The sequence below is a fragment of the Oncorhynchus tshawytscha genome, linkage group LG27 (genome assembly GCF_018296145.1).
Source record: "Oncorhynchus tshawytscha isolate Ot180627B linkage group LG27, Otsh_v2.0, whole genome shotgun sequence".
NCBI lineage: Eukaryota > Metazoa > Chordata > Actinopteri > Salmoniformes > Salmonidae > Oncorhynchus > Oncorhynchus tshawytscha.
In genome coordinates, this window is record NC_056455.1 from 18,378,395 (window position 1) to 18,403,770 (window position 25,376).

A 25,376-nucleotide genomic window follows, 5' to 3' on the forward strand; every position below is an offset into this window, starting at 1 on the left:
TAATTAACATTTCTTTGAATCCAATTAGGCATTCTGTTAGATGATCTATATCCCTCTGACTGAATAAAAAACAACAACAGTAAAACCAGTCACAGCATATAAAACAGTCTATACATCCATGTAAGGTACACAAGAAATAATAAACACACAAATTGAAGATCAAGGCAACAACTCAGTTCAGTCCAGTAGCCTAGTTAGTAGAACTCAGATCTTTCTGAAATGCTGAAAAAAAAATCTAATGAACGTTCTTCAAAAAACTATATTGACTCAGCCCAGGTCTGAAATGGATCAACAGAAAACCTGCACACATTCAATCATGTAAAAATATAAATAAAAAGTATGTCAACCCCTTTTAGATAGCACAGTCAATTTGCCAGCTGTTTTGTCTGAAGTATTTCAGTTGATTGAATAACATGTACCAAATTAACTCATAAAACCCAGTTCTCATCCTAGGGGAATGAGCCATGGTAACCCACCTGGTATTTGTTCCCATCACAAAAATGGACATTGAATAGTAGGCTACCATTGGTCAGATGACAAATCAATATGAGAGAATGCTACATTAAGAATATCCACTCATCTCAGCTCAGCCATGCATTTGGTCTGGGCTACTAGTTGAAGGGAAGGTCTTGATTGAATGGATTACTTTGCATGCAGTTTTTTTAGGGTTGTTGTTAGAAGTGTTCTCCCAGGTATGAACAGCAGGGGGCTGTACTAGCAAATATGAACACCTTTTAGCGTGCAAGGAAAGCATGCTAAAGTCTGAATAAGCCAGGTCACAGGGCCGTTCCCCCACAGTTCTGAATTTAACTAATGGACACATTCATGGATACACTTATGACAGTATTCACAGTTGTAGGAGTAGCCTCCCTGTGGGCCAATAGAAAGGGCTAGAAAACAGACAAAAAGCCTGTGCATTGGCTGCTGCTAATAGTCTCTTCCCATTCTGCCCCAGAAGAAGGTAGCCAACCCTGCTTCTCCACACACAGCCCCTCAGCAGGCCTGTTGCTCCCGGTCAAGGTTTATCTTCTGGAAGAAGATTTTCCCAAACTCATAGGTGCTGATCATGACAGCACAGGCTGGGACAACTTTGATCACCCTGGGTAGGAAACCTGAGGGGGATAAAGAGAAACAATTTACCTGATTTAGTCCTCCATTCAGACTGCTTACTATAACAGCGCTTCAGGCATTGCAAATATATACTTTTTATATATCCTTTGGACTTACCTGCAAAGAGCCCCCTGTATCCCGATTCAGCCCAAATTCCCCTCATGATATGCCATGTGGATGTGTGATTCTTCACAGGGACTAGGAGGAAGGGGAGAAAGACAGAGATTTAGTGGGCAATCCTATGTTCTATCAGAGAGGATAAAATACGATTTCAGACGTGAATGGCCATATGAGTACATAAGACCCTGTAATTACACACCTCCCAGTGTCTCCATCTCTCCCAGTTGGATCTGTCTTCGTGTCTTCACCACGTCAAAAGGTAGAGTCATGATGGCAGCCACCTGGGACAGAAAACAATAGACACACTCTCTATAAGCAATACCCAGTGAAATCAAGAGCAATACCCAGTGAAATCAACATAACTTACCCCTGATCTATTGATCAGCAGTACGTTATGTAACTAGACAGGTGAAACACTAAAAACAGGCTTTAACCAGGGGTCCACCTGTTATCAATTATCAATAGTCTGGCCTAGGTCTCTGCTGGCCCAGGTCTCTGCTGATGATTGCCCAGGTGGAGAGGTGTGTAAGGAGGGAAACACCTGCTGCAAGGTCCCCTCAGATGGCTATGAATGTTGCCCAATGTATCAGGTATGTATGGGGTGGTACTGTTGATACTGTATACTGGTCTCTCTATCCAGCATGGCTCATGAAGAGGGAGTAATATAGTGGTCTCTGTCCAGCATGGCTCATGAAGAGGGAGTAATATAATGGTCTCTGTCCATCATAGCTCATGAAGAGGGAGTAATATAGTGGTCTCTGTCCAGCATGGCTCATGAAGAGGGAGTAATATAGTGGTCTCACTATCCAGCATGACTCATGAAGAGGGAGTAATATAATGGTCTCTGTCCATCATAGCTCATGAAGAGGGAGTAATATAGTGGTCTCTGTCCAGCATGGCTCATGAAGAGGGAGTAATATAGTGGTCTCTGTCCAGCATGGCTCATGAAGAGGGAGTAATATAGTGGTCTCTGTCCAGCATGGCTCATGAAGAGGGAGTAATATAGTGGTCTCTGTCCAGCATGGCTCATGAAGACATAGTAATATAGTGGTCTCTATCCAGCATGGCTCATGAAGAGGGAGTAATATAGTGGTCTCTGTCCAGCATGGCTCATGAAGAGGGAGTAATATAATGGTCTCTGTCCAGCTCATGAAGAGGGAGTAATATAGTGGTCTCTGTCCAGCATGAAAGAGGGAGTAATATAGTGGTCTCTGTCCAGCATGACTCATGAAGAGGGAGTAATATAATGGTCTCTGTCCAGCATGGCTCATGAAGAGGGAGTAATATAGTGGTCTCTGTCCAGCATGGCTCATGAAGAGGGAGTAATATAGTGGTCTCTATCCAGCATGGCTCATGAAGAGGGAGTAATATAGTGGTCTCTGTCCAGCATGGCTCATGAAGAGGGAGTAATATAGTGGTCTCTGTCCAGCATGGCTCATGAAGACATAGTAATATAGCTCTCATGAAGAGGGAGTAATATAGTGGTCTCTGTCCAGCATGGCTCATGAAGAGGGAGTAATATAGTGGTCTCATGCTATCCAGCATGGCTCATGAAGAGGGAGTAATATAGTGGTCTCTGTCCAGCATGGCTCATGAAGAGGGAGTAATATAGTGGTCTCTGTCCAGCATGGCTCATGAAGAGGGGTCTCTGTCCAGTAATATAGTGGTCTCTCTGTCCAGCATGGCTCATGAAGACATAGTAATATAGTGGTCTCTAGCATGGCTCATGAAGAGGGAGTAATATAGTGGTCTCTGTCCAGCATGGCTCATGAAGAGGGAGTAATATAGTGGTCTCTATCCAGCATGGCTCATGAAGAGGTCTAGTGGTCTCTGTCCAGCATGGCTCATGAAGAGCATGGCTCAGAAGAGGGAGTAATATAGTGGTCTCTGTCCAGCATGGCTCATGAAGACATAGTAATATAGTGGTCTCTATCCAGCATGGCTCATGAAGAGGGAGTAATATAGTGGTCTCTGTCCAGCATGGCTCATGAAGACATAGTAATATAGTGGTCTCTATCCAGCATGGCTCATGAAGAGGGAGTAATATAGTGGTCTCTGTCCAGCATGGCTCATGAAGACATAGTAATATAGTGGTCTCTATCCAGCATGGCTCATGAAGAGGGAGTAATATAGTGGTCCTGTCCAGCATGGCTCATGAAGACATAGTAATATAGTGGTCTCTGTCCAGCATGGCTCATGAAGAGGGAGTAATATAGTGGTCTCTGTCCAGCATGGCTCCAGCATGGCTCATGAAGACATAGTAATATAGTGGTCTCTGTCCAGCATGGCTCAAGACATGAAGTGTCTAAAAGGGGAAATATAGTGGTCTCTGTCCAGCATTCATGAAGAGGGAGTAATATAGTGGTCTCTGTCCAGCATGTATTGTTAAAGGAATCTACATTTCTTTGTATTGTTTCCCAATCAGAATTAATTACTCTGTCAATGCATTCTATGGGATTGTAAGACCCAATATTTTATAAGAATGGACGGAGCCCCGGTCTTAAAAGTCAGGTAACAGCGTTTAATTCAAGAGAGTACTCCCACATACACATTTGTTCACAGGTTATAAACTGAAAATGATGTCAGCGTTTCCTAAATGTTCTATCTCTTCATGACACCGGTAGAGAGGCCCTATAGTTCTCGAGCCTCCTCTCCTAAAGCCAAGGTCAGTCACTGTAAATCAACATTCTAGACAGTCTGGAGATTGTCCGTCCCAGGCATCTGGAGATTGTTCCTTTGTACAAATGAATGAGCTGACTGTCATTATTACTAAACTCTTGACCACATTCACTTCAGTACTGGGATCAGATAAGAAAAATCATACATATACAGTAACATTTAGCATTTTAATTAGTACGTATACAGTACCATAATTGTATTCTGATTAGTACACCCTGATTGAAATGTATACATAATTAGTCATTATAGATAAAAATTCCCTTAACATGAAGAGAGAGTAATATAGTGGTCTCTCTATCTAGCATTGCTCATGAAGAGGGAGTATTATAGTGGTCTCTGTCCATCATGGCTCATGAAGAGGGAGTAATATAGTGGTCTCTCTGTCAAGCATGGCTCATGAAGAGGAGTAATATAGTGATCTCTCTGTCAAGCATGGCTCATGAAGACAGAGTAATATAGTGGTCTCTGTCCAGCATGGCTCATGAAGACAGAGTAATATAGTGGTCTCTATCCAGCATGGCTCATGAAGACGGAGTAATATAGTGGTCTCTATCCAGCATGGCTCATGAAGAGGGAGTAATACAGTGGTCTCTGTCCAGCATGGCTCATGAAGAGGGAGTAATATAGTGGTCTCTGTCCAGCATGGCTCATGAAGAGGGAGTAATATAGTGGTCTCTGTCCAGCATGGCTCATGAAGAGGGAGTAATATAGTGGTCTCTATCCAGCATGGCTCATGAAGAGGGAGTAATATAGTGGTCTCTATCCAGCATGGCTCATGAAGAGGGAGTAATATAGTGGTCTCTATCCAGCATGGCTCATGAAGAGGGAGTAATATTATCACGGCTTTCTTCCTACTCTTCTGAGGAGGAGCAGTAGGAAGAATCGGAAAATAATCACCCACAACTCAAAAATGAAACCAGGCTTCCTAAGTATGGTTCTCAATCAGGGACAACGAATGACAGCTGCCTCTGATTGAGAGCCATACCAGGCCAAACACAGAAATCCCAAATCATAGAAAAGGAACATAGACAACCCACCCAACTCACGTCCTGACCATACTAAAACAAAGACATAACAACAGAACTAAGGTCAGAACGTGACAGTACCCCCCGAAACAGAAACCGAAACAGTCCTGAATGGTGCAAACACTGAAACGGGAAATAATCACCCACAACTCAAAAGTGAAACCAGGCTACCTAAGTATGGTTCTCAATCAGGGACAACGAATGACAGCTGCCTCTGATTGAGAACCATACCAGGCCAAACACAGAAATCCCAAATCATAGAAAAAGGAACATAGACAATCCACCCAACTCACACCCTGACCATACTAAAACAAAGACATGGGGGACAAAATGGCACCGTAGAGAGAACACGGTGTTTCAGCGAGCTCTCGTGGCATTCGTAAATTTATATTCTTACATTAATCTCCTAGCTTGAAAAAGTGGTAAAATTGGCTAAATAAGTTACCATATAATGAGTCTTGACGACTATTTCGCAAAAATCTCCGACAACATGCCCAATAGAACTACTAAGAAGTCGACCAAAACCACCACCCCTGTGGATGTGCATGAGGAGCTAGCTAACGTTAGCGAAGCTAACACCATTGCGGATCCAGGCACAATGGACCTGATGATTCAAAAGATGACTGATAACATTACTAAAGTGATCGATGCTAAGATAAGAACGGTCTTGGAAGCAATAGCAGGCCATTCAGCTGAAATACAGAGCGTTGTGAAACGTGTTGTTGAGGCGGAAGGAAGAATTGCTGCAGTGGAAACTTCATCTACATCTATGGACGGGAGAGCATCCTGGCGGGCTGTATCACTGCCTGGTACGGCAACTGCTCCGCCCACAACCGTAAGGCTCTCCAGAGGGTAGTGAGGTCTGCACAACGCATCACCGGGGCAAACTACCTGCCCTCCAGGACACCTACACCACCTGATGTTACAGGAAGGCCATAAAGATCATCAAGGACATCAACCACCCGAGCCACTGCCTGTTCACCCCGCTATCATCCAGAAGGCGAGGTCAGTACAGGTGCATCAAAGCTGGGACCGAGAGACTGAAAAACAGCTTCTATCTCAAGGCCATCAGACTGTTAAACAGCCACCACTAACATTGAGTGGCTGCTGCCAACACACTGACACTGACACTGACTCAACTCCAGCCACTTTAATAATGGGAATTGATGGGAAATGATGTAAAATATATCACTAGCCACTTTAAACAATGCTACCTAATATAATGTTACATACCCTACATTATTCATCTCATATGCATACGTATATACTGTACTCTATATCATTGACTGCATCCTTATGTAATACATGTATCACTAGCCACTTTAACTATGCCACTTTGTTTACATACTCATCTCATATCTCATATGTACTCATACTGTACTCGATACCATCTACTGTATCTTGCCTATGCTGCTCTGTACCATCACTCATTCATATATCCTTATGTACATATTCTTTATCCCCTTACACTGTGTATAAGACAGTAGTTTTGAAATTGTTAGTTAGATTACTTGTTGGTTATTACTGCATTGTCGGAACTAGAAGCACAAGCATTTCGCTACACTCGCATTAACATCTGCTAACCATGTGTATGTGACAAATAAAATTTGATTTGATTTGATTTGATTTGGACGCGAAGATAAAAGCACTTGAGAAACAGGTGCGCGAAATGGCGGAGCACATTGACGACTTGGATAATCGAGGACGCAGATGCAATATTCGTGTTGTGGGACTCCCGGAAAATTCTGAAGGGACACGTTCAGTAAAATTCTTTGAGGAATGGATCCCTGGCTACCTACAAATGGACACTAAGGCTGGTCGTGTGAAGCTGGACAGAGCCCATCGCTCTCAAGCACCGATACCCGGTCCCAATAAGCGCCCACGGCCGGTGGTTATAAAGTTCCACAACTTCACCGACAAGCAGCGCGTCATGGATGCGGCTAGAAACATCGGCTCTGATGGTAGTCAACATAAAGGTCCAAAGGTCTCATTCTTCAATGATTATTCCACAGCGGTCGTACGAAGACGCAAAGCGTTTGATGAGGCGAAGGCTTGACTCAGGAGAATGAAGATGGACTACGCACTGTTGTACCCAGCCACATTGAAGATTATGGTCAACGGATCACCTAAAAAGCTCTACACACCTGAAGAGGCTGCTGCGTTTATTGACTCTCTTGGGTAAATAACTTTAAGCTGCACCTCCACAGCATTGAATAACTTTGTTTATTTTTGGTTGAATCTGATCATGAAACAGTGGTGGGAGTCCTCACGTACTCCGGCTCAGTAATATTCGTATCTTTATTATTTTTCTTGCTAAAGTAATAGCCGCTATAGCTCAGGCTGAGATATGTGTGAATCCATATTGGTGCCCAGGCTTGGTTTTAGGTGGAAGAGCCTCAATCTTCTTCTATTGATTTTCTTTTCCATATATATAAAGGATGAGGCTATTGAGCGGCAATGCGGACTTAAGAGTCTACATTGGAGAGTTGAAATCCCCTGCATGTTAGCTAGTGGGAAAACCCCTTTTGGATCTTTACATGTTTAATTTTTGGGTTTAGTATAGTTCGAGTTCAGGGTTCATATTTTTTGTTTATGCTCAGTGAGATAGAGGAGAGTTCAACACATGGAAAAAGGTACCACCCCACTTTTACAGTAGGATCCAGTCTGGATATTGAATGGTCAAGATACAATGGCAGATAACAGACTGCGTGTATGTACGTGGAACATTAGAGGGAGCCATAACCCCATTAAAAGGAAGAAAGTACTGTCTTTTTTGAAAAAGAAAATATTGATATTGCCCTGTTGCAAGAAACTCATTTGGATGATAAGGAGCACCTGAAATTACAACAAGGAGCGTTTGGTCAAGTGTTTTTCTCATCATTTACATCCAGAAGTAGAGGTGTAGCAATTCTGGTGAAAAAGAACTTACCACTTACGGTCTTGAATTGTGTGAAAGATAAATTTGGTCGCTTTGTTATAATTAATGGTACTTTACAAGGGCAGAACATTTCCATAATGAATATTTACTTCCCCCTGCTCACCCCCTGATTTCCTCACCAAGGCATTTCTAGACTTTTCAGAATTAAACTCAGACACTGCAGTGGTTGGAGGAGATTTTAACTGCTTGTTGAACCCCCTTATTGATAAGTTTCCCAGTGGTATAGCTTCACTCTCTCCTCAAGCTAAGTCACTTAAAGTTATTTGTGATGATCTGGGGTATGCGGAGGTCTGGAGAGCTTTTCATCCCTCCAACAGAGAGTTCACTTTTTTCTCTGCACCTCATGGATGTCAGACTAGAATAGATTATTTTTTTATGCCCAAGACGTCTTTGCAGTCTGTTTTATCCGCTAGGATAGGAAGCATAGTCATATCTGATCATGCTGAGGTGATCCTGGACATAAAACTCAACGGGGCATTCAATCGGTCAAGACATTGGAGGTTGAACACAACCATTCTTAAAGACCATACATTCACATCATATTTTATAACAGAGTTTAAAGCATTTTTCTCTATTAACTCTCAATCAACAGATAACCCCTCGCTCCTTTGGGAGACCTGTAAAGCGTATGCCAGGGGTCTGATTATGTCATACACAGCTACTAAGAGACGGAAAAAGCGGGAAAAGCAAAAAATGTTAGAGGGTGAATTAGGAACTAAAGAGAAGGACTACATTAAAACGCCCACTCCTGCCCTATTAAAGGAAATATCAGTCATTAGATCAACGTTAGACTCTCTCCTAACACAGGACACTGAAAATAAAATGAGATTTGTCAGGCAAAAGCTATATGAACATGGCGATAAGCCAGGAAAGTACTTGGCATACCTAGCTAAAAAGAGGGCTGACTCTCAGTCAATTGCTACTATTACTGATTCTGATGGTAATCATTTATATGAAAATAAATTGATAAGTGACTCATTTAAGAAATTTTATACCAACCTTTATGCCTCAGAACTGCCAAAGGATGCACCCAAATTAATGGAGAACTTATTTTGTAAGATTGAGCTCCCTACTATCTCTGAAGAGCAGAGGTCCCTCCTTAATGCCCCTATTACCAAGGAAGAGATAATGTTCCCAATTAAGAATCTGCAAAATGGTAAGGCCCCAGGACCAGACGGGTTTTGTAGTGAGTTCTATAAAGAGTTCCATGGCCTGAGCCATTGCATGATATGTTTAACCACTCATTTTCAAATGACCAACTCCCTCAAACGCTGAGAGAAGCCAACATTTCACTTATTCTCAAAAAGGGAAAATGTCCAGAGTCTTGTTCCTCGTACAGACCAATTTCCCTTCTGAATGTGGATAGAAAATTGCTTTCTAAAATTCTAGCCACAAGATTAGAGGACTCACTGCCACTAATTGTGAAAGGAGACCAAACTGGCTTCATTGGGGGCCGTAAGTCATGCAACAACGTCAGGCAGCTTCTTAATGTAATTCAAGCCTACCAACAAAGTGCTGTGGATGGTCTTGTGCTCTCCCTAGATGCTGAGAAAGCATTTGATCGTGTGGAGTGGTCTTACCTATTATTTGCTCTAAATAAATTTGGTCTGGGGGACAACTTTATAAAATGGGTGAAAGTTTTATGTGATGATCCTCAGGCTGCTGTCCTTACTAATGGGCCACGGTCAAATAGCTTCTCTATACACAGAGGTACCAGACAGGGCTGTCCTTGATCCCCCTCCTCTTTGCACTCGTTATGGAACCACTGGCCGAGGCCATCAGGGTAACGCCTGCTATACAGGGGCTGCTCATTGGTGATGTTCACCATAAAATAAGCTTGTATGCTGATGATGTCCTGATATTCATCTCTAGTCCCGAGACTTCAATTACATCTCTTATTAATATTATTGAATTATTCAGCGAATTCTCAGGCTACAAGATTAACCTTACTAAGTCAGAGGCTATGCCACTTGGTAGCCTACACTCTGTACCTAATACTTCTCCCCCTTCCCTTTTAAATGGTCTCCCTCAGGTTTCATGTATCTGGGTATATTTGTAACTCCTAAATTCCAGCTAATGTACAAAGCCAATTTTGTTCCCTTGTTTGATACAATAAGACAGGATCTGGAGCGCTGGAACTCTCTCCCGATTTCTTGGTTGGGTAGAATATCCCTCTTGAAAATGAACATTTTACCTAGACTACTTTACCCAATCCAAATGATCCCAGTATTACTCTCCAATAAGGTAATAAAGGATGTAAATGGATGGCTAAGTTCCTTTATATGGAGTAAACGCAAGCCAAGACTTAAGATGGCAATATTGCAGCTGCCAAGTTCTATGGGCGGCTTGGACCTGCCCAATATCAGGTTCTATCAATGGTGTGCCCACCTTTGTTATATTTCTGACTGGATCACAAATGATGACTCCTCTATTTGGTTAGACATTGAGACTTCTCTTTCAAAATACCCCTTACAGGATCTTTTATTTTTCAGAAGTTTCAAGTCTGTAGAAGATCACTGCAATAATCCCGTTACACTTAACACACTCAAAGTATGGAGGTCAGTTCAACGCTTCCTGGGAAGGTCCAAACTAACCTCTGCTCTTACCCCAATTCTTAACAACCCAGATTTCAGTCCAGGATTGCTGGATGCTGGCTTTAACTTATGGCTTAATAAGGGCATACGCAGGCTAAATGACTTATTTGCTGATAAGATTTTGTTGTCATTTGAGCAGATGGTCGAGAAATATCGACCAAAGCAGGACTTTTTCCGCCTCCTACAAGTAAGACATTATATTCTGAAGAGCACCACCTTAATTGGTAACCCTGATGTGTCTGTCATTGAAAGAATGCTTTTTTTTTCCCACAAGGGAAAATGTCTGTAAGTCTGTTTTATGATACTTTAAGGTCCTTTTCTGCTGTCAACACACAGAGGGTGAAACAAGTGTGGGAGAAAGAATTGTCTGTTACTATTGACGAAGAGATGTGGGAGGACATTTGGAGATATGCAAAAACAATATCTATATGTAATCGTACTAGAGCAATCCAATTAAGAATAATACACAGATTGCATATATCCCCAAATCGCAGACATGCTTTTAGCCCCACTTCCTCTTCCCCTCAGTGTCTTAAATGCAAAACTGATACAGGCACCCTAACACATTGTTTATGGTCATGTACCAAAATACAAAGATACTGGTCTGGTGTTCTGCAAGAAATTGAAAAGATCCTAGGGGTTGATCTAGAATTGGACCCAGTTTCTTTACTGTTAGGTCTCCCTAGTAGGCATGTTACTTCTGTCGGTAAAAGGAGGCTTTACAACATCCTTACCTTCGCAGCGAGGAAAAACATTATTTTACAGTGGATTAGTGATAAGGTTCCTTCTATTAAAGATTGGCATAAGATACTATTTGAATGGGTGCCTCTGGAATATCTGACATGTACATTGCATTCTAAAACAGACCAGTTCTACAAAGTATGGGAACCTTATCTAAATTACCTAGAACCTGAGGTATCAGCTATTATGCTGCAAGGATTCTCTTAGAATGGCGGGAATCTATGTATTTCAGAACTACACTGTACGTTCCATGTGTGGAACCTAACCTCTTGGTTTAAACTGAGCTTTTTTGTTTAATTTCTGTTTGTAAGTTTGTTTAAAATGTATGTATTGAGAGACACAATGATGGTGATGGAGTGAGAGAAGCACCGAGCGGGAAGAGGAAAATGGTGTACGTATGTATGGGTGTGTGTGTGCGTGCGTGTATGTATGCGTATGTGTGTTATGGCAAACCTCTTCAAGGTTAGGAGCGTTTGTCACAAACTAAGTGGTAAACTGTCACCAAATCACCCAAGAATGAGAGTTCTTTCGAACAGGACAGTACCTGTGTGTTTGTTTCTCCGTCCTGGTCCACCCAGGCCGTAGGCGAGGTCAAGGATAGCAGGGTTCGGTACACGAATCGGGTTCTCGGTAGGTCCAGGTCCAAACGCCAACAGGTAAGTCCAAAACAATCCAGCTCATACACAGTAAATCCAGCCAATCTCTATAGTCTCTTTCTCTATTGTTCATAGCTCCTTCCAGCACTCTCTCTCCCTCTTCCTGGTTTTTCTTGACCCTTTATCGGTGGGTCGGCTCCACCTTCTGAGGGTTCCCCTTGCTTCTGGGACTTGTAGTTTTGGCGGTCGGCCATTTTGTGATCTATAGTTCTGACAGGGGTGGCCATTTTAGTGATCGGGCAGAGACCGTTTATTAGTTCTGCTCTCACATATCTGCCACTTATCACTCGACCCCTTCTTTGCCACATATCTCTCCCCTAGATCCGACCCCCTAGGTCGGGCTACCGCAGCAAAATATGCATGCATGCGGGACAACCCATCCACGTTTCCCATTTCCTTCCCTGCTCTGTGTTTCAAGTCAAAATGAAACGGTTGGAGACTCAAAAACCACTGCATCACCCGAGCGTTCTTCTCTTTAGCCCTATGCATCCAGGTGAGTGGGGCATGGTCACTGATGAGGGTGAAGTGGCGCCCCAGCAGGTAGTACTTCAGACTTTCTAGAGCCCACTTTACTGCCAGCGCCTCTTTCTCAACGACTGAGTAGTTGGTTTCCCGTGGTTCCAGCTTCCTGCTTAAAAACAGGATGGGGTGTTCCACCCCTTCTACCTCTTGGGATAGCACTGCTCCCAAGCCGACCTCTGAGGCATCCGTCTGAACCACAAACTCTTTCTCAAAGTCTGGTACCACCAGCACTGGGTTACAGCAGAGAGCCTCCTGTAATGTCCTAAATGCTTTGGTGGCCCTTTCATCCCATTTGACCATGTTTGGCCCTCTGGCTCTAGTCATGTCGGTAAGTGGGGCGGCCACTGTGGCATAACTTGGGATGAACTTCCGGTAGTAACCGGTCAGCCCTAGGAAGGCTCGAACCTGCTTCTTATTACTGGTTTCGGCCATTCTCTAATTGCCTTCAACTTCTTACGTTGGGGTTTGATTAACCCTCTTCCCACAGTGTACCCCAGATACTCTGTTTCCTCTAACCCCACATAACACTTGGCAGGGTTTGCCGTGAGCCCTGCCTTTCTAAGGGCGTCTAACACTGCCTGTACCCGGGGTAAGTGGGATTACCAATCTGGGCTGTAGATCCCCACGTCATCTAAATAAGATGCGGCATATGCTCTGTGCGGTTTTAGGACTTTGTCCATGAGCCGTTGAAAGGTGGCTGGGGCCCCGTGTAAGCCGAATGGCATGACGGTGTATTGAAACAAACCGTCAGGTGTTGCAAAGGCTGTTCTTTCTTTGGCCCTGGGGGTCAGAGGAATTTGCCAGTACCCTTTTGTCAGATCAAGGGTCGTAATGTACCGAGCATTACCAATTTTCTCCAGTAGTTCATCTACTCGGGGCATGGAATAGGCATCAAACTTGGAGATTTCATTTACCTTCCGAAAGTCGTTACAGAACCGCAAAGACCCATCGGGCTTGGAGACCATCACAATTGGGCTAGACCACTCACTATGTGACTCTTCGACCACTCCAGCTGTCAACATTTTCTCAGTATCTGCTCTAATCGCGGCCCGTCGAGCCTCGGGTACCCGATATGGCCTCATACTCACTTTTCTCCCTGGTAGGGAAACGATATCATGAGCCGTAACCTCAGTTCGGCCAGGTACCTCTGAAAACACATCTCTGTTTTTCTGGATCAGGGTCTTTACTTCCTGTACTTGCGCTGGGGACAGAGTGGGTGAAATATTTACTTCGGCTGTCTCCTGAATGTGTGTGGGGTATGTGGCCATTAGTGTTTCTCTCTCTCTCCATGCTTTTAACAGGTTTATGTGATAAATCTGTTCCTGGGGCCGTCGACCTGGCTGTCGGATCCGATAATTGACTTCTCCTATTCTCTCCAGTACTTCATATGGTCCTTTCCATGTGGCTAGTAGTTTACACTCTACCGTGGGGATCAGCACTAACACCTTATCTCCCGGTAGAAATTCCCTCAGGGTAGCCTGCCGGTTATAAGTGTGCCGCTGGTGTTCTTGTGTTTGTCGCATGTGCTCTCTGACGATGGGCATGACTGTGGCTATCCTGTCTTGCATTGCCGTGACGTGCTCTATGACACTAGTATACGGGGTGGATTGGTGCTCCCAGGTTTCCCTGGCGATGTCTAAGATTCCCCGGGGATGCCTCCCATATACCAGCTCAAAGGGAGAAAACCCCAGCGAGGCTTGAGGAACCTCTCTAATGGCAAACATCAGATACGGCAACATGCAATCCCAGTTTTTCCCATCCTTTTCGATTACCTTCCTGAGCATTGACTTCAGGGTTCGGTTGAATCTCTCAACCAGCCCGTCCGTCTGAGGATGGTAAAACCGATGTCCTCAACTGTTTCACCTGCCACAGTTTACAAAGGTCCGCCATAAGGCGGGACATAAAGGGGGTCCCCTGGTCGGTAAGGATCTCCTTTGGAACCCCTACCCTGGTGAACAAGAGCACTAATTCCTTTGCGATATTTTTGGAAGTCATCGTCCGAAGGGGAATGGCTTCTGGGTAGCGAGTGGCATAATCTAGAATGACCAGAATGTATTGGTGCCCTCTGGTGCATTTGGGTAGTGGGCCCACTAAATCCATCACTATCCTCTCAAATGGTGTTTCGATTATGGGGAGTGGCACTAACGGGCTTCTAAAAGCTGGGGAGCTGTTAACTGGCACTCTCCACAATGCCGAGCCACTTCAGCTTGAATTCCTGGCCAGTAAAACCTCCTTACAATCCGGTCTCGGGTTTTATCGATAACAATGTGTCCACCCAGAATGTGCCCATGAGCTAGATCCAGTACTGTCCTCCGGTACCGAGTGGGAACCAACAACTGTTCCACCACATCAACCCCTATTTTCGAGACTCTGTACACCAAACCCTTTTTCATGATGAAGTGGGGAAAACTATTAGGCATCATCCCAACATTTATGGGAGTACCATCTACGACCTGCACATCTGCTCTGGCTTGCTGCAGGGTTGGATCCTGGTTTTGGGCAGTCCCAAAATTAGTCAAGGACCCTGCCAGGTCTGCTGGTTCTAGATCGTCGTCCTCTGGATTCAGATCGACCCCAGCCCCACTAGTACCGGGCTGTTCGTTATCAGCGAGGTTTGTCACTTCATCCTCCTCCTCCCCTACTAGCACCTGTGATGTTGTCCCCTGGGAGACCTCTTTTCTTGGCTTTGGTTGAAGGCCCCATGCTTCTTCCTGCTTGGTCGGGGTTGTTGGCTTCAAAATATGCCATTCTTGTGGCCTAACTTCGCAAAGTTAGGAAAGTCTCTACCCAATATTACATCATATGGCATCTTTGGGACCACGCCGACCTCATAATCCAGCAGACCGTCCTCTGTTTGTATGCTCACTAAGGCCGTGGGGTACAGACGGGTATCCCCATGAATGCATGTAACACTGATATCCTGTCTTGTATCCAGTTTATGAGTCGGCACTAGGCCTGCAACGACCAGGGTTAGCATACTGCCGGAATCCAGCAGTGCTTCAACCTATTTCCCTTCAACCTTCACCCTGTTTGTTTCTTGATCTTTCAAGTACATTGGTTACAACAGGACATGCATACCGTATATCATCTTCATTTTCACCAAGGTTACATTGCATTGGCTCTTCTTTAATAGGGCAGTAGGCTGCAATATGTCCTGGTTGATTACAATTGTAACAGATAATAGGGGTTTGGAGGGGAGACCCCTCGACACCCAGTCCCGGTTTCCGTTTTTTCCCTTAGTGTCTCGGCCTGATTCTGATTCTTTCCTCATGGCCCCACGCTGCTCTCTTCCCCCTCCATATTTTGGGAGAGCCTTACCCTGTCCGCTGGTTCACCCATGCCTGGGGAACGGGAATCTTTCCTCCTGTGCCTGCTCAGCTGTTCCTGCCGTACAATACCGTTCAACCAGGCCCACGAGATGGTCGGCGGAAAGTACCTCGTTCTGGCCAACCCATCGTCTCACTTCTTGGGGTAGACCTCGCTGAAACTGGTTGAGTACGATGGTCTCGACGATCTCGGCGGATAACCGGGTCTCTGGTCGCAACCATTTCCGTGCCAGGTGAATCAAGTCGAACATCTGTGTTCGTGGGGGTTGTCCCGGTCGGTAGGACCACTGGTGGAAGCGGTGTGCCCTCACGGTATCGGTCACTCCCAGTCTAGTCAGGATCTCTCCCTTTAGTTTATCGTAATCCTGTGCATCTTTCAACTCCAGGTCGAAATACGCTTTTTGAGCGTCCCCTGCCAGGTATGGTGCCAGAAGCCCTGCCCATACTTCTTTCGGCCACTTCTCCCTCTCTGCCGTCCTTTCGAAGGTGGTAAGATATGCTTCCACATCATCCTGCGCTGTCATTTTTTGAAGAAAATGATTGGCCCTCCTCTGGGTATTTGCAGCTGGTAATTGAGCCCCAATTTGGTCCGCTAGCCCCTTTAGGCCTTCTCTTAACTCCCGGGTGTTTCTCTCTTGCTCTTCTCTGAGCAGCTGGTTGGTGCGGTGCTGGACCTGTAACGTGTCCTGATACATTTGCATTGCATCCTGATGAGCTATTTGTTGATCTCTAGTTGCCTCTTGTTGGGCGGCCGCCGCTTGTAACAGGGCCTGTATGGCTCCCTCCATACTCATTTTCCTGAGAAACTGTCCTAACCAAACAAAGCCACAAAAAAACCTGACTCCCCTTTGGAGTGCTAACTGAATTTTTATTTTTTTATTCTACCTAACCAGTGGTATGGTTAGTCCATGCCCGCATTCTCCACCATGTGTGGCAAACCTCTTCAAGGTTAGGAGCGTTTGTCACAAACTAAGTGGTAAACTGTCACCAAATCACCCAAGAATGAGAGTTCTTTCGAACAGGACAGTACCTGTGTGTTTGTTTCTCCGTCCTGGTCCACCCAGGCCGTAGGCGAGGTCAAGGATAGCAGGGTTCGGTACACAAATCGGGTTCTCGGTAGGTCCAGGTCCAAACGCCAACAGGTAAGTCCAAAACAATCCAGCTCATACACAGTAAATCCAGCCAATCTCTATAGTCTCTTTCTCTATTGTTCATAGCTCCTTCCAGCACTCTCTCTCCCTTTTCCTGGTTTTTCTTGACCCTTTATCTGTGGGTCGGCTCCACCTTCTGAGGGTTCCCCTTGCTTCTGGGACTTGTAGTTTTGGCGGTCGGCCATTTTGTGATCTGTAGTTCTGACAGGGGTGGCCATTTTAGTGATTGGGCAGAGCCCGTTTATTAGTTCTGCTCTCGCATATCTGCCACTTATCACTCGACCCCTTCTTTGCCACAGTGTGTATATGCATGGGTATATGTATGTGTGTGTATGTATGTGTGTGTATATGCATGGGTATATGTATGTGTGTGTATGTATGTGTATGTATGTATGAATGTGTATATATATGCACGTAGATATGTGTAAGTGGGTGCTGTTTTTCTTGTTTTTGTTCTGTGTGCTTTGTCTCTGTTGTTGTATCTCTTAATATGGGTGAAAATTGTGAAATTCCAATAAAAATACTGTTACAAAAAAACAAAACAAAGACAACAACAGAACTAAGGTCAGAACGTGACAAATATAGTGGTCTCTTTATCCAGCATGTCTCATGAAGATGGAGTAATATAGTGGTCTCTGTCCAGCATGGCTCATGAAGAGGGAGTAATATAGTGGTTTCTATCCAGCATGGCTCATGAAGAGGGAGTAATATAGTGGTCTCTGTCCAGCATGGCTCATGAAGAGGGAATAATATAGTGGTCTCTCTGTCCAGCATGACTCATGAAATGGGAGTAATATAGTGGTCTCTCTATCCAGCATGGCTCATGAAGAGGGAGTAATATAGTGGTCTCTGTCCAGCATGGCTCATGAAGAGGGAGTAATATAGTGGTCTCTGTCCAGCATGGCTCATGAAGAGGGAGTAATATAGTGGTCTCTCTGTCCAGCATGGCTCATGAAGAGGGAGTAATATAGTGGTCTCTGTCCAGCATGGCTCATGAAGAGGGAGTAATATAGTGGTCTCTGTCCAGCATGGCTCATGAAATGGGTCTCCAGGAGAGCCAATGAAGAGTGTGGGATCAGCTCCTGCACAGGCCAGTCAAAGCCCTTCTCTGTCCCATTACTCCAATGGTGGAACCAGTTTCCCCCTGATGCTCGGACAGCAGAATCCCTTTTAATTATTGTATTTTACTACTAGCACTAACTTTGTGATGTCTGGGCAGTGTGGGAGCAATGAGCCATCTGCAATCTTTTTGGGCTCCAAATCTATTCAAATTAAAGGTTCAGCAGGTTCATGGGGAAAAGAAAAAGACCCAAACTGTTTCTATTAGACAAAGTGCTGAGATCTTGATTCACTGTATTATCTGAGTTCACTGACAAAAGCTTCTCTCCATAAATTTGTCTAAGGATGTGTCCACGAAGCACTCTGAATGAATAAGGCTTTTTTATGTACAGCATAGGCATTTTTATTTAGAATTCATAAAGAGCAGCCATTTTACAAGGCTGGATTACATAAAATCCTAAATGGAGGAGAGGAGATTCTGACATTACCATGAAGACACATTGAATCCTACTAGCCACACACACACACGTCAGTTTTTATGTTTTGGGAATGGACGTTCTCCCTCTCTCTTTCATCTCTGTCTCTGTCCCTCCCTCTCCCAATTCCTCCATCTTGTCTGGCTAACATGCTTGTCCTTAATTTGCCTCTCCTGCACAATCTCTCATTCTCTATCCCTCTGTGACTTACACACTCACATACTATCTCCTCCCTTCTCCAACCCATCTTCCCCCATTGACTTACACTTTGTTTTGTTCTTGCTATCACCATGCCTCTTCTTGCTTATATGCCCCTCTCCTCTACTTTCTCATCTCTTTCCTCTTCTTCTCGCTCTCTCTCTGTCTGTCTCTCTATGTTCTCTGTCTCTTCTGTTGTTTTAGCTTGCTCTCTCATGAATGTAGAACATCTCTCTCCCTCTTTCTCTCCTTCCCTCCTCATCCCTCCCTCTCTATTTATCTCTCTCTCTCTCTCTGTCTTAGAATGCAGGATATGTGATGAAAGGAGGGAAGTGCTGTTGACATCACTGAAATCTAATTGACAGTGTGGTGATGGTGTCCGTCCATACAAGAGTCCCATCTCACTGCGGGGAAGATGCATTTGTGGGCCACACTCCTAATGAGCTCCTTACCACTGGATTCTCTGTGGCTTCAACATCCCGTCTCCCCATCCTGACAGTGGAGAGTTCAAGTCTGGAGTGGCTAGACGTGCCCTTGAAGAGTCAAGTCCTTTCTTGGCAGGCTAACAGAGTTGGACATTCCATGGGGACGTCATGGAGGGTTAACTCTCCGCGCCCACCGCAGTGAGAGGAGAGCAAGGCTCCGGCTACACGGTTCGCATCATAGGCTGGGTTTCCTATGCTCTGTCGCTGAAGGTTACAAAGTGTCATATCTGAAATGGAGCCAGAGGAGGGAGAGATTTCTCACACTCTAATTGTGTGTGTGATTCACTCTCTCTACCCTCCCTTTCGCTGTTTCTCCCCTCTCGTACTGTTTGTCAATATCTGCATTTTAGCATGCAAGAAATTAGCCTCTCACTCTGAGAGTGTCTCCCTCTATCCCTCCATTCCCTTATCTCTCTCTCTCTCCCTCACTCCCTCCCAGTGCTGTGTGATCAGGGAAGTGTGTGTGGGGGAGTGGGGGTGAGGCCGGAGGAACATACTGTCTCCTTCTGGCTGGGAATATTAAGAGACCATAATCTTCTCTGGGCTGTCTTTGTGTCTAAGTACAGCAGTCTCCAAGGTTACATAACCTCGCATCAAATCAACAATGACCTTTGTCTGACTTTAGCAGCCAGTGTTCTGGGACAGAGCACCCCATGGGACCGTCAGGCATGTCACCTGAAGACTCGCCTCTTATCCCCAACGAAAAGGCCACCGCAATAGAAGGGCTCGGTTGAGCACGGCTGGAAGTAGGTTAGCTGTGAGAGAGAGAGAGAGAGAGAGAGAGAGAGAGAGAGAGATGCTGACTGCGCTCACCTAGGTTATTTTGGGGTCAGGGGGAGGTGAGGCTACAGATAGCTAGGCATGGCTCCTCTACAAGACATGTACTTTCCCAAAAACATTTGAAACAGTAGTAGAAAAGAAACAGATTCCTCATAAAGAAACAGGTTCCTCATAAAGAAACAGTAGCAGAAAAGAAACAGGTTCCTCATAAAGAAACAGTAGAACCACTAGACAGCATGACAGGGATTTCTTTTTAAGGCAGTGGAGGAAATGGGCCATGATATCCTACACATCCTGCACTCTGGTGGTGAGAGGCAGTACTTCATGCAGGGAGGAAGGGCACTCCTGCTCCTATAAGCTTGGGGAAGAAAGGAAAGCTGTGTCCATGGGAACGGGCTTGGAATACTGATGCCACAGTGCATGGGTGCATTGGAGCTGCAGTCTATTCTGGCAAGCTCAGGCTAAGGCCTTAGGTATTCTCATTACAGCTGTCCTCTGAAGGCCATCATCATACGGGTGGCAGGGTAGCCTATTGGTTAAAGTGTTGGACTAATAACCGGAAGGTTGCAAGTTCAAACCCCTGAGCTTACAAGGTACAAATCTGTCATTCTGCCTCTGAACAAGGCAGTTAACCCACTGTTCCTAGGCCGTCATTGAAATGAAGAATTTGTTCTTAACTGACTTGCCTGGTAAAATCTTCCCTTTTTGTCAAAACTGGGCTTACAAGGTACCCCCTGTCACTATTATTTGATTGTGAATATCTTAAAGATAATAATACAACATTGATCAAATAGCAGCAGTGAAATAGTCTCTCATCATGTCCACATTGCGGTTGTCACTAAGCTTGTCAAAGTCCCCAGTCAGTCCTTCTGGTCCCCATAAGGGATTGTATGATTGTGACCCACTGCCTCTAAATGTTGAAAGTAAAGAGACATTAGACTAAAATGCACCATGAACTCCTTCTTTTCCTCCACTGGTAACGGCCGTGGCCAAACTTGGAGGTGGTGTCAATGAACTTAAGGTGGATCTTCTCCAGGGCCTCCCGAGTGGCACAGTGGTCTAAGGCACTGCATCAGTGCTAGCTGTGCCACTAGAGATTTTGGGTTTGAGTCCAGGTTCTGTCGCAGCCAGCCGCGACTGGGAGACCCATGGGGCGGCACACAATTGGCCCAGCGTCGTCCGGGTTAGGGGAGGGTTTGGCTGGCAGGGATGTCCTTGTCCCTTCACACACTGGTGGGCTGGGTGCAGTGCACGCTGACACGGTCACCAGGTGCACATGCGGTGTTTCTTCTGACACATTGGTGTGGCTGGCTTCTGGGTTAAGTGGGCATTGTGTCAAGAAGCAGTGTGGTTTGGTTGGTTTGTGTTTCAGAGGACACACAGCTCTCGACCTTCGCCTCTCCCGAGTCCGTACAGGAGTTGCAACAATGAGACAACATCCAGTGCCTTGCAAAAGTATTCATCCCCCTTGGTGTTTTTCCTATTTTGTTGCATTACAACCTGGATTTTTATCTGGATTTCATGTAATGGACATACACAAAATACTCAAAATTGGTGAAGTGAAATGAAAAAATTACTTGTTTCATAAAATTCTAAAAAATGTCAAACGGAAAAGTGGTGCGTGTATATGTATTCATCCCCTTTGCTATGAAGCCCCTAAATAAGATCCGGTGCAACCAATTACCTTCAGAAGTTACATAATTAGTTAAATAAAGTCCACCTGTGTGCAATCTAAGCGTCACATTATCTCAGTAAATTTATACAACTGTTCTGAAAGGCCCCAGAATCTGCAACACCACTTAGCGAGGGGCACCACCAAGGAAGCGGCACCATGAAGACCAAGGACCTCTCCAAACAGGCCAGGGACAAAGTTCTGGAGAGGTACAGATCAGGGTTGGGTTATAAAAAAATATCAGAAACTTTGAACATCCCACGGAGCGCCATTAAATCCATTATTAAGAAATTTAAATAATATGGCACCACAACAAACCTGCCAAGGCAAGGAGGGTATTAATCAGAGAGGCAACAAAGAGACCAAAGATAACCCTGAAGGAGCTGCAAAACTCAGTCTAGAGTGGAGTATCTGTCCATAGGGCCACTTTAACCTGTAAACTCCACAGAGTTTACGGAAGAGTGGCCAGAAAAATCCATTGCTTAAAGAAAGAAATATGCAAACATGTTTGGTGTTTGCCAAAAGACATGTGGAGACTCCCCAAACATATGGAAGAAGGTACTCTGGTCAGATGAGACTAACATTTAGCTTTTTGGCCATCAAGGAAAATGCTATGTCTGGCGCAAACCCAACACCTCTCATCACCCCAAGAATACCATCCCCACAGTGAAGCCTGGTGGTGGCAGCATCATGTTGTGGAGATGTTTTTCATCGGCAGGGACTGGGGAACTGGTCCGAATTGAAGGAATGATGGATGGTGCTAAATACAGGGACATTCATGGCATTCTGGTTTCAGTCTTCCAGAGAATTGAGATTGGGACGGAGGTTCACCTTCCAGCAGGACAATGACCCTAAGCATACTGCTAATGCAACACTTCAGTGGTTTAAGGGGAAACATGTAAATGCCTTGGAATGGCCTAGTCAAAGCCCAGACCTCAATCCAATTGAGAATCTGTGGTTTGACTTAAAGAATGCTGTACACCAGCGGAACCCATCCGAACTTGAAGGAGCTGGAGCAGTTTTACCTTGAAGAATGGGCAAAAATCCCAATGGCTAGATGTGCCAAGTTGATAGAGGCATACCCCAAGAGACTTGCAGCTGTAATTGCTGCAAAAGGTGGCTCTACAAAGTATTGCCTTTGGTGGGGTGAATAGTTATGCCTGCTCAAGATTTCTGTTTTTTGTCTTATTTCTTGTTTGTTTCACAATAAAAAATACTTTGCATCTTACAAAGTGGTAGGCATGTTGTGTAAATCAAATGATATAAACCCACAAAAAAATCAATTTTAATTCCATGTTTTAAGGCAACAAAATAGGAAAAATGCTAAGGGGGTGAATAATTTCACACGCCACTGTACCAATTGGATACCATGAAATTGGGTAGAAAAAGGGGTAAAAAAATAATAATAGCAGAGGCAGAAATATGCTGTTTCATATTTGATAAAGCCTTTAGAAGGTACTTCAGAGCAGATGGAGAGATTCTTCCAGAAAGAGGCCATTACCTGAACAGTTGACCTCACCTCCATTAGAAAGGCAGGGAGTAATTAGTTCTGTGTTTTACAGTGTTACTGACAGATTTGGAGAAAGAAGTGATATTGTGTATAAGAGTGCTGTAGGTGTTGGGACTGGACGTATCTGTGCTTGAGCTGCAGTGAGGGTCAGTGCCTCTGGAGGTTATTATTGTAGTAGGATGTCCCTTGGGGGTATCTGTACCTATATAGGACATGCGAGGGTTAGGTTAATAAACAGGCTGGAGCTAGAACCTCATTGTCGCGCGTCTTTATTTTAGATCATACTACATGGTGTCAGAAGTGGTTTTAAAATTCACATAAACGTGAAAGAGGTACCAAGTAAATCATACATTCAGGCTGTTTCAAAGCAGGGAGGGCACAGTGTTGGAGATAAAACAGCGCATATCATTATTTTGCTAGCTAATGAGCAAGGACTTTTATTAGCTAAGCAATAAGTGGTAAATGCAATTTTCGTATATATGGGCTCTCTGTCCCACCTCGCAGGGCAAACAGAGAACTGACTTGTTCTTGACAAAGATATTATAAATATACCCTGACAGAAATAGTTCCTGCTTCCGAGCCGGCCTGTCAGAGTAGAGACTGGGCGTGGTTTAGACTCACCCAGCCTATCATTGATTGTTGGCACAGAGGCTGGTCCCAGCCCCTAAGCGCTTCAGTTGACAGATGTAACTGTTGCTGTGAAGAATATCTATGCGCACCTGGCTCCTGTTATCTAACAAAAGACTGTTTGTTCCCGCAACACTACTTTCTGAATGTGCCCCCCAACTCATTGCACAGTTCCTGTCTTCATGTTATTCTGTATTTTTCCATCTTGAGAAAGGCCCATGGCCCTGAAACTGTTAACAATGTTTCAAGTCAGCTATGTTGCAAAACGCATACATACATCCACACAAGCCAACAGCAGATAATATTCAATCACATATATGGTAACTGGCTATAGTGCATAACACAGAATCCTCATAGTTACTGCTAAGCAACATGTTGCAAGAGGAAGAAGCTGGCGGGATTTCAGGGTCTGAGACTCCAAGTTCAACGGGCTCTGGCACAAACACGGGCTCTGGCTCAAACACGGGCTCTGGCACAAACACGGGCTCTGGCGCAAACACGGGCTCTGGCTCAAACACAGGCTCTGGCACAAACACGGGCTCTGGCACAAACACGGGCTCTGGCACAAACACGGGCTCTGGCACAAACACGGGCTCTGGCACAAACACGGGCTCTGGCTCAAACACGGGCTCTGGCGCAAACACGGGCTCTGGCACAAACACGGGCTCTGGCTCAAACACGGGCTCTGGCGCAAACACGGGCTCTGGCTCAAACACGGGCTCTGGCACAAACACGGGCTCTGGCACAAACACGGGCTCTGGCTCAAACACGGGCTCTGGCACAAACACGGGCTCTGGCACAAACACGGGCTCTGGCTCAAACACGGGCTCTGGCGCAAACACGGGCTCTGGCACAAACACGGGCTCTGGCTCAAACACGGGCTCTGGCGCAAACACGGGCTCTGGCTCAAACACGGGCTCTGGCACAAACACGGGCTCTGGCACAAACACGGGCTCTGGCTCAAACACGGGCTCTGGCTCAAACACGGGCTCTGGCACAAACACGGGCTCTGGCACAAACACGGGCTCTGGCTCAAACACGGGCTCTGGCTCAAACACGGGCTCTGGCGCAAACACGGGCTCTGGCTCAAACACGGGCTCTGGCTCAAACACGGGCTCTGGCGCAAACACGGGCTCTGGCACAAACACGGGCTCTGGCTCAAACACGGGCTCTGGCACAAACACGGGCTCTGGCTCAAACACGGGCTCTGGCTCAAACACGGGCTCTGGCGCAAACACGGGCTCTGGCTCAAACACGGGCTCTGGCGCAAACACGGGCTCTGGCTCAAACACGGGCTCTGGCACAAACACGGGCTCTGGCTCAAACACGGGCTCTGGCTCAAACACGGGCTCTGGCACAAACACGGGCTCTGGCTCAAACACGGGCTCTGGCACAAACACGGGCTCTGGCACAAACACGGGCTCTGGCACAAACACGGGCTCTGGCTCAAACACGGGCTCTGGCACAAACACGGGCTCTGGCACAAACACGGGCTCTGGCTCAAACACGGGCTCTGGCGCAAACACGGGCTCTGGCTCAAACACGGGCTCTGGCTCAAACACGGGCTCTGGCGCAAACACGGGCTCTGGCTCAAACACGGGCTCTGGCACAAACACGGGCTCTGGCTCAAACACGGGCTCTGGCTCAAACACGGGCTCTGGCGCAAACACGGGCTCTGGCGCAAACACGGGCTCTGGCGCAAACACG

At 45.6% G+C, this 25,376-nt stretch overlaps 1 protein-coding gene across 1 annotated transcript; it reads right to left on the reverse strand.

Moving 5' to 3' along the window:
- Positions 1-225: 225 nt before the first annotated feature.
- On the reverse strand, positions 226-1,516 carry LOC121841093 (solute carrier family 25 member 39-like). Its single transcript, XM_042307361.1, has 3 exons — positions 1,430-1,516; positions 1,228-1,308; positions 226-1,112 (listed from the first exon to the last, which is right to left on the reverse strand). Exons 1-3 carry the CDS (start codon positions 1,497-1,499, stop codon positions 994-996), a joined length of 270 nt encoding a protein of 89 aa, XP_042163295.1. The 5' UTR covers positions 1,500-1,516; the 3' UTR covers positions 226-993.
- Positions 1,517-25,376: the final 23,860 nt, after the last annotated feature.